At 42.1% G+C, this 13,003-nt stretch overlaps 1 protein-coding gene across 1 annotated transcript in view; it reads left to right on the top strand.

Annotated features, from left to right (window-relative positions):
- Positions 1-13,003, top strand: part of LOC127568443 (zinc finger protein 292-like) — a 192,134-nt gene that overhangs the window by 151,952 nt on the left and 27,179 nt on the right. Inside the window, exons 5-6 of the mRNA XM_052012175.1 lie at positions 11,077-11,279; positions 11,873-12,009. Coding sequence (XP_051868135.1) covers positions 11,077-11,279; positions 11,873-12,009 — 340 coding nt within the window. The remainder of the gene's footprint in view (positions 1-11,076; positions 11,280-11,872; positions 12,010-13,003) is intronic.

Here is a 13,003-nt window from a genome sequence, read left to right as displayed (position 1 = left end):
TGTTCTATGGTTCTGTGGTAAAACTATTGCTATTTGGATGGCTGAAGCAATGCACTTACCTATAATAAGTTTATATTATGGGTCTATGTAAAAATAAAGGAAGCATTTTGAATGTATGATTTATCAATATTAAGAATAACTGGAAAATTGGAGTAAAGAAATGCAAAAACAAAAACAAATGTCAAAATCATGTTTGCAAAATTATGAAAAATGTTATCAGACCAATGTCTAACTGATGCTCACACTGCAAATCAAGCAATTAGTATGGTTATTTTGCATGCAGAACTACAGGGCTCACTGTTTCTTCTGTAACTAGTTATTCCTGTTATTTGATTGCGTGTTACAATAGACTGGATATACTGAATTTGTTTGTAGCACCACATAGTGAGTAGACTCACAAACAACATATGCCATTTCAATATATATTTGGAAAAAGTAATCACTCCACCATTTGGTAAGAAATGAGTATTACAGTAACTTGTAATGAGTTTATTACTGACCTCAAGTCAGCAGAACATAGAACAATACAGCACAATACAGGCCCTTCAGCCCATAATGTTGTGCCGACCTTTAAACCTCGCCTAAGACTACCTAACCCCTTCCTCCCGCATACCCCTCTATTTTAAATTCCTCCATATGCTTATCTAGTCATCTCTTGAATTTGACCAATGTACCTGCCTCCACCACCGCCCCATGCAGCGCATTCCATGCCCCAACCACTCTCTGGGTAAAAAACCTTCCTCTGATATCTCCCTTGAACTTCCCACCCATTACTTTAAAGCCAGGCCCTCTTGTATTGAGCATTGGTGCCCTGGAAAGAGGCGCTGGCTGTTCACTCTACCTATTCCTCTTAATATTTTCTACACCTCTATCATGTCTCCTCTCATCCTCCTCCTCTCCAAAGAATAAAGCCCTAGCTCCCTTAGTCTCTCCTCATAATGCATACTCTCTAAACCAGGCAGCATCCTGGTAAATCTCCTCTGCACCCTTTTCAACGCTTCCACATCCTTCCTATAATGAGGCACCCAGAACTGGACACAGTAAGTGTGGTCTAACCAGAGATTTATAGAAATGCATCATTACTTCGTGACTCATAAACTCAATCCCACGATTTATGAATGCTAATATCCTATAAGCTTTCTGAACTACCCAATCCATCTGTGAGGCAACATTCAGGGATCTGTGGATATGGACCCCCAGATCCCTCTGCTCCTCCACACTACCCAGAATCCTGCCGTTAACTTTGTACTCTGCCTTGGAATTTGTCCTTCCAAAGTGCACCACCTCACACTTCTCCAGATTGAACTCCATCTGCCACTTCTCAGCCCAGCTCTGCATCCTATCGATGTCCCTCTGTAATCTTCGGCAATCCTCCACACTATCCACAACACCACCAACCTTTGTGTCGTCTGCAAACTTGCCAACCCACCCTTCTACCCCCTCATCCAAGTCATTAATAAAAATCACAAAAAGTAGAGGTCACAGAACTGATCCTTGTGGGACACCGCTAGTCACAGCCTTCCATTCTGAATGCACTCCCTCCACCACAACCCTCTGCTTTCTACAGGCAAGCCAATTCTGAATCCAACTTTGACTTCTTCTAGGTTAAGCTCAAGAGAGTTAGATGTTTGATCTAATAACGCTGCTTTGTCCAGTGTAATTCTTTCCTACACGTTGCCTCATCCTCTCTTACATTAAGAGGCAAAGTTTGGACAGCTAGCTGATGTGACCTTATTGGTGAACAGGCTTTCAGTTCAGGCTTTCTATTTTCCCCATAAACCAGGGACTTGTGAAAGGTTAGGATTTTCTTGTATTATGGGTTCCAGTGATTAAGGATGAGTATCTAATATCATCACAATTCGTGTCAATAAAATGAATATTTCAATAAAGTGCCTATATCCCAAAACAAAATATATTGGTACCAACACTAAACTGCTTCACCTTTTGTAATTTTCAATGGGAATGTAATGTTGTGTACTGATGTGCTTTTTTGTTCAGTGAAAAATGAGTTGCACTTCCCCACCCTATGTTCCTATTGAATCATGCAGTGCAAGAGACTGTTTGGCCCACACTCAAAAGTCAAAAGTCAAGTTTATTGTCATATGAACAAGGACATGTATGCACAGATGCAATGAAAAACTTACTTGCAGCATCAAAGGGACAAAAGCAGCATTCACGGAAAAACATAAATTATACACAATTTTTACAAGAAAGAACCCAATTAGAACCAAAAAAAGGTCCATTTTAGTGCAAAGTGATCAAAGTGGTCATCGTATTGCTAAATTCTAGTGATTTGGGTTGTGCCAGTTGGTTCAAGAACCAAGTGGTTGAAGGGAAGTAGCTGTTCTTGAATCTGGTGGTGTGGGACTTCAGGCTTCTGTAACTCTCGCCTGATGGTGAGAAGGTGAGGATCTTTGGGGATCTTTGATGGATGTTGCCTTCTTGAGGCAGCCGCCTGTAGATACTACCAATGGTGGGGAGGGATGTGCCTGTGATGTATTGGGCGGAGTCCACTACTCTCTGCAGCCTCTTGCACACCTTCCTTGTGATTGCACCTATGTTCTTGTAGAAGGATCCTCTCCAGAGTCAATATGGGTGGAAATTAGGAACAAGAAAGGAGCAGTTACCCTCCTGGGAGTATTCTTATAGGCTCCCTGGTAGCAGTAGGGATACTGAGGAGCAGATTGGGAGGCAGTTTTTGGAAAGATGCGAAAATAACAGGGTTATTATTAATGGGAGACTTCAACTTTCCAAATATTGATTGGCACCTACTTAGTGCTAAAAGTTTAGACGGGGCAGAGTTTGTTAAGTGTGTCCAGGACGGAATCCTGTCACAGTATGTTGACAGGCCGACTAGAGGGAATGCCATAGTAGATCTAGTTTTAGGTAATGAACTGGGATGGGTGACAGATCAATCGGTGGGTCATGGGGGACAGTGCCAATTGCTCCATAACCTTTAGAATTGTCATGGACAGGGATAGGAGCAAAGAGGACAGGAGGATATTTAATTGAGGAAAGGCGAATTATGAGGCTATAAGGCGAGAACTTGGGAGTGTAAATTGGGATGACATTTTTGAAGGGAAATGTACTATGGAGATGTGTTCGATGTTCAGGGATCTTTTGCAGGATGTTAGGGATAAGTTCGTCCCAGTGAGGCAGAGAAGAAATGGTAGGGTGAAAGAACCGTGGGTGACAAGAGAGGTGGAACAACTAGTTAGGAAGAAGAAGGCAGCATACATAAGGTGTAAGCAGCAAGGATCAGACAGGGCTCGTGAGGAATATAGAGTAGCAAGGAAGGAACTTAAGAAAGGGCTGAGGAGAGCGAGAAGGGGACATGAAAAGGCTTTGGCGAGTAGGGTTAAAGAGAATCCCAAGGCTTTTTTCTAGTACGTGAAGAGCAGATGGATGGCTAGGGTAAAGGTAGCTCCGATTAAAGACAAAGGTGGGAGGATGTGCCTGGAAGCTGTGGAAGTGGGTGAGGTTCTCGATTAATACTTCTCTTCAGTATTCACCAAAGAGAGGGGTCTTGATGATACTGAGGACAGTGTCGGTAAGGGTAATGTTCTAGAGTATGTAGATATCAAGAGACAGGATGTGTTGGAGTTGTTAGAAAATATTAGGACAGATAAGTCCCTGGGGCCTGATGGAATATTCCCCAGGCTGCTTCGTGAGGCGAGGGAGGAGATTGCTGAACCGTTGGCTAGGATCTTTGAGTCCTCGTTGTCCACGGGGATGGTACCGGAGGATTGGAGGGTGGCGAATGTCGTCCCCTTATTCAAAAAAGGTAGTAGGGATAGTCCAGGGAATTACAGACCAGTGAGCCTTACATCTGTGGTGGGTAAGTTGTTAGAAAGGATTCTAAGAGATAAGATCTATGAGCATTTAGAGAATCATGGACTGATAGGGTTCTTTGAGGAGGTGACCAGGAAGATTGATGAGGGTAGTGCAGTGGATGTGGTCTACATGGATTTTAGTAAGGCGTTTGACAAGGTTCCGCATGGTAGGCTTCTTCAGAAGGTCAGAGTGCATGGGATCCAGGGAGGCTTGGCCGTGTGGATTCAGAATTGGCTTGCCTGTAGAAAGCAGAGGGTTGTGGTGGAGGGAGTGCATTCGGATTGGAGGGCTGTGACTAGTGGTGTCCCACAGGGATTGGTTCTGGGACCTCTACTTTTTGTGATATTTATTAATGGCTTAGATGAGGGTTAGCAAGTTTGCAGATGACACAAAGGTTGGTGGTGGTGTGGATAGTGTGGAGGGCTTTTGAAGCTTACAGAGTGATATTGATAGGATGCAGAGCTAGGCTGACAGGTGGCAGATGGAGTTCAATCCAGAGAAGTGTGAGGTAGTACACTTTGGAAGGATAAACTCCAAGGCAGAGTACAAGGTAAATGGCAGGATTCTGGGCAGTTTAGAGGAGCAGAGGGATCTGGGGGTTCATATCCACAGATCACTGAAAGTTGCCTCACAGGTAGATAGGGTAGTTAAGAAAGCTTATGGGATGTTAGCTTTCATAAGTCGTGGGATCGAGTTTAAGAGCCACGAAGTAAGGATGCAGCTTTGCTAAACTCTGGTTAGGCCACACTTAGAGTACTATGTCCAGTTCTGGTCACCTCATTATAGGAAGGATGTAGAGGCGTTGGAAAGGGTGCAGAGGAGATTTACCAGGATGCTGCCTGGATTAGAGAGTGTGGATTATGAGGAGAGACTAAAGGAGCTGGAGCTTTACTCATTGGAGAGAAGGAGGATGAGGGGAGACATGATAGAGGTATACAAAATATTAAGAGGAATAGATAGAGTGGACAGCCAGTGCCTCTTTCCCAGGGCACCAATGCTCAAAACAAGAGGACATGGCTTTAAGATAATGGGTGGGAAGTTCAAGGGAGATGTCGGAGGTTTTTCACCCAGAGAATGGTTGGTGCATGGAATGCGTTGCCTGGGGTGGTGGTGGAGGCTGATATGTTGGTCAAGTTCAAGAGATTGTTAGAAAAGCATATGGAGGAATTTAAGTTAGAGGGATATGTGGGAGGAAGGGGTTAGATAGTCTTAGGTGTGGTTTGAAGGGCGGCACAACACAGTGGGCTGAAGGGCCCGTATTGTGCTGTATTGTTCTATGGTTCTAACACTCAGGAATTTAAAGTTGCTGACTCTCTCCACTGCTGATCCCCCAATGTAGACTGGCGCATTCCTGAAGTCAACAATCAGCTCTTTAGTTTTACTGACATTGAGTGAGAGGTTGTTGTTGCGTCACCACTCAACCAGGTGTCCTATCTCGTTCCAGTAAGATAACTCATTGCCATCTTGATTTGTCTAACAATAGTATTGTCATCTGCGAATTTGTATCTGGCATTGGAGCTGTGCTTAGTCACACAGTCATGTGTGTAGAGAGTAGAGCAGGGTCCTACTGAGAGTAGAGCAAAGTTTTACTAAACTTTTGAAAGCTCTGTAGCTTTTTCTTCTTGATGCATATATCCATTTTCAATTTAGACATTACTGTCAATTCAGCTTTCACTTCCTTTCAAGCAGAACACTGCAGATCATCATGATTCATAGCAAAAAAAACCGCTGGAGGAACTCAGTGAGTCAGGCTGCATCTGTGGAGGGAAATGGACAGTTGGTGACTTCCCTCCATGGATGCTGCTTGACCTGCTGAGTCCCTCCAGCGGTTTGATTTTTGCTCCAGATTTCAGCATTAGCACTCTTGTGTCATCATAATTCATCATTTTATTTAACATCTTGTCTACCCTTTGTTATAAAGGAGGTGAACTTTGCAAACATTCACATAAAATTCACTTTCCCATAACTTGGATGTGAATGTAGTAATGATTAGTAAATTTTCAGATGACATGAAAATTGATGGTGTTGTGAGTAACAAGGAAGGTTGTCTAAGGCAACAGCAGTGTACAAATCAGTTGGAAAGTAGGGCAGAGCATTGGCAGATGGAATCTAATCCTGACAAATGCAAGGTGATGAATTTTGGGAAGTCAAATAAGGGTCAGACAGATAGAATAAATGATAGAGCACTGAGGAATGTTGATGAACAGAGAGACCTAGAGGTCTAAGTCCATAGTTCTCTGAAAGTGGCAACACAGATGGATAGGGAGGTGAAGCAAATATGCTTGCCTATGGTTTGGGGCATAAGAGTTGGGATGTTATGTTGCAACTTTACAAAACACTGGTTAGGCCACACTTGGAGTATTGTTGCAGTTCTGGTCATCACACTGTAGGAAGGATGTGATTGTACTGGAGAGAGTGCAGAGGAGATTCACCAGGATGATGCCTGGATTGGAGGGCTTTAATTATGGGGAAAGATTGGATATGTTGGGCTTTTGTTTTCCTGGAATGAAGGATGCTGAGAGGTGACCTCATAGAAGCATATGAGATATTGAGAGGGAGAGATAATCATAATCATTTTACTCATGGTAGGGGTATCAAAAACAAGAGGCCATAGGCTTAAGGTGAGAAAAAGAGTTTTAAAGGGGATCTGAGGGTTAAGTTTTTTTGTTACACATAGAATGATTGATATATGCACTGCCAGAGGAGATGGTGGAATGACATATAATTACTATGTTTGAGCCACTTAGACAGACCCCTAGATAGGCAGGGCACAGAAGGGATATGGTACTAATGCTGTACATGGGCAAAAGGGTCTGCATGGACATGGTAGGCTGAAGGGCCTGTTTCTGTGAGATATGACTTTATGCACTCCACCTGTTATCCTGAGCTGAGATGCACACTTCAGGTGAAACAGTAATTCACTCTATATTCACCATCCTCTCCCTTATCATTTAAAGCACTATTTAGGCACCTATCACCTGCCAGCTCTTGCTTCACCCCTTCCCTCCACCTTTTTATACTGGGTACCTCCCTTCTATCTTTCCAGTCCAGATGAAGAGTCTTGACCCGAAACATCGACTGTCTCTATTTCCCCTCCATCGATGCTGCCTGACCTGCTGAGTTCCTCCAGCGATCTTTGTGTTGCTCCAGATTCCAGCATCTGCAGTCCCTTGTGTGCCCTTATCATTTAAGCTGTGCTGCATTGTACTGTATCATAGATTGTATCTTTTGTTCTTTGAATATCTACCCTATCTATGCCTCTCATAATCTTATAGATTTCCAAGGTCACCTCTCAGCCTCCTACACCCCAGTGAAAACAAACCAGGCTGATCCAAGCACTCCCTGCAACTAAAGCCCTCCATTCCAGACAACGTCCCGATGAATCTCTTGTACACTCTCTCTAATGCTACTACATCTTTTCTGTAATGTGGCAACCAGAACTGTGCACAACACTCCAAGTGCAGCCTAACCAATCTTCTGTAGAGCTGGAACATGATGTACCAAATGTAGTTCATTTTGGTAGGTCAAATATGATGGCAGAGTATAGCATTAATGGTAGGACTCTTGGCAGTGTGGAGGATCAGAGGGATCTTGGGGTCGGTTAACTCTGTGGTTAAGAAGGCATATGGTGTATTGTCCTTCATCAATCGGGGAATTGAACTTAGGAGCCGAGAGGTATTGTTGCAGCTACATAGGACCATAGTCAGACCCCACTCGGAGTACTGTGCTCAGTTCAGGTCGCCTCACTACAGGAAGGATGTGGAAGCCATTGAAAGGGTGCAGAAGAGATTTACAAGGATGCTGCCTGGATTGCAGAGCATGCCGTATGAAAGCAGGTTGAGGGAACTCGGCCTTTTCTCCTTGGAGCGACAGAGGATGAGGGGGGGCCTGATAGAGGTATATAAGATGATGAGAGGCAATGATCGGGTAGATAGTCAGAGGCTTTTCCCCAGGGCTGAAATGGTTGCCACAAGAGGATACAGGTTTAAGGTGCTGGCGAGTAGGTATAGAGGAGATGTCAGGGGTAATTTTTTTTACTCAGAGAGTGGTGAGTGCGTGGAATGGGCTGCCGGCAACGGTGGTGGAAGCGGAAACGATAGGGTCTTTTAAGAAACTTTTGGATAGGTACCTGGAGCTTAGAAGAATAGAGGACTATAGGTAAGCCTAGTAATTTCTAAGGTAAGGACATGTTCGGCACAGCTTTGTGGGCCGAAGGGCCTGAATTGTGCTGTAGATTTTCTATTTTTGTATGTTATACTCAATGTCTTGGCCAATAAAGGCAAGTTTGCAAAATGCCTTCTTATCTATCCTATCCAGCTTTGTCACCATTTTCAGGGAACTATGAACTTGCATCCCAAGGTCTTTCTGTATACCAACACTGCTAAAGTCCTTGCCATTAATTGTGATTGTCCTGCCACCATTCTGCCTAACTTTTTATCTCTGTCTCTCTCTATCCTTAGACAATCTTCTTCACTATCTACAACTCCACCAATTCTTGTGGTTTCAGCAAACTTACTAATTATACCACCTACTTTCTTATACAAGTCATTATGACAAACAACAAATGACCCAGCACTGATTCCTGTGTTCCACCACTGGTTACAAACTTCCATTCAGAAAAACACCTCCACCACCAATCTCTGCCTCCTATGACCAAGTCAATTTTGGATCCAGTTTGCCAACACACCTTGGATCACATGTGCTTTAACTTTCTGGACCAGCCCACTGTGCAGCACCTTGTCAAAAGCCTTACTAAAGTCCATGTATACTGCGTCTACTGCACTGCCTTCGTCAACTTTCATAGTTACCTCCTCAGAAAAGTGCAATCAGATTTGCGAAACAGGAATTCCCCTACATAGAACCATAATGACTCTCCCTAATTCGCCCATTTTTCCAAGCGAACATAAATCTTGTCCCTTAGAATTTGTTCCATTAATTTCCCTACTACTGATGTAAGGCTCACCACCTGTAGTCTCCTGTTCTTTCTGAATAAGGGAACAACATTTTAGAACCATAAAACAATACAGCACAATACAGGCCCTTCGGCCCACCATGTTGTGCCACCCTTCAAACCACACCTAAGAATATCTAACCCCTTCCTCCCACATATCCCTCTATCTTAAATTCCTTCATATGCTTATCTAACAATCTCTTTTCTATCCTTCAGTCTTCTGGTATGTCACCCTAGGCTAATGGAGATGCAAAAATCTCTGTCAGAGCCTCAGCAGTTTCTCCCTTGCTTCCCGTAGCATCCCAGGATAGATCTTGTCAGTCCCAGGGGATTTATCCACCTTAATGTGTGCCAATATCTTTATACTTCCTCCTTCTTGATACAAACATGTTCTGGAATATCAGCATAGCCCTCTCCTAACTCTCCATCCTCCACAACCTTCCTCCTGGACCCCACACATATTCTCTGGTATCACATATAGATTTCCCCATTGGTCCCTGTGGGGACCGACTCTGTTCTTATCCTCTTGCTTCTATTACTTATAAAAGGTTGGGGATTCTCCTTAATCCTGCTTGCAAAGGTTATTTCATGTCTCCTTTTTGCCCTCCAAAATTTCTCAAGTTCTTTCCTACATCCCCTATAAGCTTCAAAGGTTAATTTAGTACCAATTGCCAGTACTTGATCTACGCTTCCTTTCTTGTGATGAACTCTTCAGTTTCCTTTGTTAACCAAGATTCCCTAATCTTACCATTTTACCCTGAAGTCACACTATCTCACCTTTAAATGCATGTCTGCTTGCTCAAGTGACACATAAAATTGAATAATACAATTCAGAGCAAAACAAGAGTTCATCTGATGTCCTGACTAGTATTCCTTCTGCACTTAGCACTATCTCATTATTTGCTGAATGTGATCTTTGGGTGTTCAGTATTGAGCTCATTTCAGAAGTCATGGGTTAGTTGTTGACAAAATAGTAACAGGAAGCTGACTTTCCTGCATTTTGTGCTCTTTTTATTTGAAAAGTAAAATAATTCAAAATCTGGATGACAGAGATTATAGACAAATGGACAGATAAATTTCATGGGTTTTGTTTGAGTGTTTGGGTTTCCTTCCATATCCCAGAGATATTCGTAGGCTGTGGTAAATTGCCTCTAATGTAGGTGGTGGTAGGAGAATCGGGGTGGAGCTGATGGCTGTGTGAAAGAGAATAGGTTACAGGGAAATAAGTGGGGGAGTGAGACTTATGGAAATGCTTTGAGAGCTGGCATAGGCTTCATGGCCAAATGACCACCATGTAAAGTTTAGCAAAAGTGAAGAGATGCATCTGGCAAATGGACTAAGGATTGCAGTATAAGCCATGTGCACAGTTTTAAGAGGTGCAGGAATTCAGAGAGATATAGGTGCATGTACACAATCTTTGAAGGTGGCAAGATTAATGGTGATTAATAAACAAAATCCAGGATTCTTGACTTAATTCTTTTTCTACTAGTACAAAATACAAAAGCAAGGAAGTCATCCTCAAAATATTAAACCTGTGTTGCATTCTGGATTTCATATTTTAGAAAAGATGCCATTGAGGGCCTTGGAGAGGACATTGAAGATTCCCACCAAGGATGTAGGGTTTCAGTAATGAGGGAAGACAGGAGGAACTGCAGTTGCTCTCTTTAGACTGGTTAGGGGGACAAGAATTTAACTAGAGGCTATAGGTTCAAAATGATAGGCGAAAGGTAGAATAAAAGGACACTGCTTAGCAAGTTGTTACAATCTAGAATGTCTGAAAGGGTGCTGGAAGCAAATTTAATAACAACTAATTTAATAAGAATTTGATAAATTCTTCAAGAGAAAAATACACGGAATGGGAATGGAGCTGGTTAACTAGATAGTTCTAACAAAAAGTTGGCACAGGCACATTGGACTGAATAACTGCCTCTTGTGTTCTATTGTATTATGATGCTGTTTTTGATCCTTTACGATCATACAACCAAAACACAGATGAGTACATTAATTTAATGGCCCAAAATATAAAGGCTTTTAAAGTATGTGTTCTATATATACTTGTAAACTTCTACATCTTGTAAGTAATCAGTTGCGCCAGATCCCACCTTCATGTTGTGTATAAACCACCTGGTTTACCACAGCTGCTATGCAATGAAAGGGCACAGTGAGTGAGTGGTTCAGCTGCAGCAGGAGGAGCAGGAGAAGATGACAATAGAATACAAAACTTGTAAACTATAAAATTCTTTGATAGCAGCAAACGTTGTGGATGTTGATTGATATTGTGGTCTTTGCAGTGAATGAATTTCTGATGCAGGAAGGTCCTGCCCTTCTTGAAATGCGAATCCGACACCTCATCAAAGGAAAGAGATTTGATCAGGCTACGAAGTTGGCAAAAGTTTGTGCTGAACATCCAGAAATTGGTACAAAGAGTATTTTTAAACAGATCTACCTAACCTGCCTTTGTACTTCATCATCGAGTGAAATCTTAATGGAAGAGGTAAGAATGACTAAATTACTGATATCCTTGTTTACTCAAATTAGAGTCAGTTCAATAATTTGATCTGCAAAAGTAATCTCAAATGACTAGTGTAGCGTGCATGTGTATTTTTTCGGGGTCCTTTATATTCAGGAATACCATTGTCAAACAGTTTTCTGATATCTGTCTGCAATCAATTAACATTTATTTCAAAGGCTATTGTTAAGATTTGTAAAAGTTAATTTGTTGTCAAATTTGTTACCAAAGTTCAAAATAACTTTAAATAATTTAAAATAAAATGTCGTGAGCAATACCTTGGTACATATAAACAGGGAGCAGTGGATTCCCAGATACACAGTCAGAGTGCTAGATTCTGTTCACATTCACCTCCAGGCTTTTCCTACATGGTAAATTTTGAAGTGTATGATTGCAACATCTGCAGAAGTTTAAAGAAGAAAGATCCTTTGCAAAGCCTAAATAACATACAGGAAATCTGAAATGAAACCAGAAAGTGCTGGAAATACCCAGAGACTCAGAAAGCACCTAGAAAGTCATTCTAGAAAATATATTCTAATTTGAATCTTTGTTTATTTTTGGGCCTTTTTTTCCCCAAGATCTCAGCTGTTGACTGCAAGGATGCATTGGAGATGATTTGTAACCTGGAATCCGATGGGGAGGAGAACTTAGCCCTCATCTTATGCACAGCCTTCCTCACACGGCAGCTTCAACAAGGAGACCTATACTGTGCTTGGTCAGTCATCATTCTCACTTGCTGGAAGCTATTTACATAATATTACAGAAACATCTGTTAAACTAATCTGATTCTGTGTGGAGTTTTACCACCAGAGTAGATGGTGCTCACCTTTTAACTGCTAGATTAATGCAGACCATTCATTCCCAGATGTATGATTTTTCTGCATCAATTAACCAATGCAAAACAGCAGAACTCCAGCCTAGCCAAAAGTGTGAAGGTTGGGGTTGTGTCAGAGGTTAACTGGCAAAAAGTGTAAGTAAACTTGCCTTGAACCCACCAATTTCCCAGTTTTAAGAGAAGTAAAACACTGCACTGGCTGCCTCTTTGTTCACAAAAAGCCAATTAGATATTACATTGTGACTGAGTGTCTGGCTTCATTTTAACAGACGTCTCTTTTGCACTGCAAGGAGTAGAAATGTCTCATCTCTTTAGTTCCAGTAATCTTACTCGTAACAGACTCTGTCCTCTGACCACATCTTCTCCTCCCACCTTGCACTCATTTCCATCAGAAGATTTCCAAACTTTTCCCCACAACTTTTCTCTTGACAACCGTATTCCCTTTAAAGGACTCTCATGTGTATGTGTAGGGACGCCTTTGAGGAGCCTTGTAGTTAAGTTCTGCTGGGCATTCAGGAAATCCTTCCTGTGGATACTCTATTACATTTGTACACTTTTGTTCCAAAGAACAAACAAGAGTTTGGCTAAGTGTGCATGCTATCATTTTGTTCTTTAACAAATCACATCCGCAGTATTTATCAAAGTGGAAAATGTGTGTACTGAGGAAAGGAATTATATTTCCATGTTAATGTGTTCAGAAAAGAAAATGCCTTAAGTACACTCAATCAATTTTGCTTTGTGCTCTATATTTTCCATTCTGATGGTTTCGGTGAGTGAGATAGCCAGGCTGTACTGTTGTGTGCCATTTCATGCCCTAGACCACTCTTACTAGAACTGAGACTGTCCGAACGCCATTCATGTGCAATCAGCACAA

Source organism: Pristis pectinata, chromosome 3, assembly GCF_009764475.1.
Source record: "Pristis pectinata isolate sPriPec2 chromosome 3, sPriPec2.1.pri, whole genome shotgun sequence".
Taxonomy (NCBI): domain Eukaryota; kingdom Metazoa; phylum Chordata; class Chondrichthyes; order Rhinopristiformes; family Pristidae; genus Pristis; species Pristis pectinata.
The sequence above is the reverse complement of the archived record's forward strand: the minus strand, read 5'-3'. Positions and strand labels throughout refer to the sequence as shown.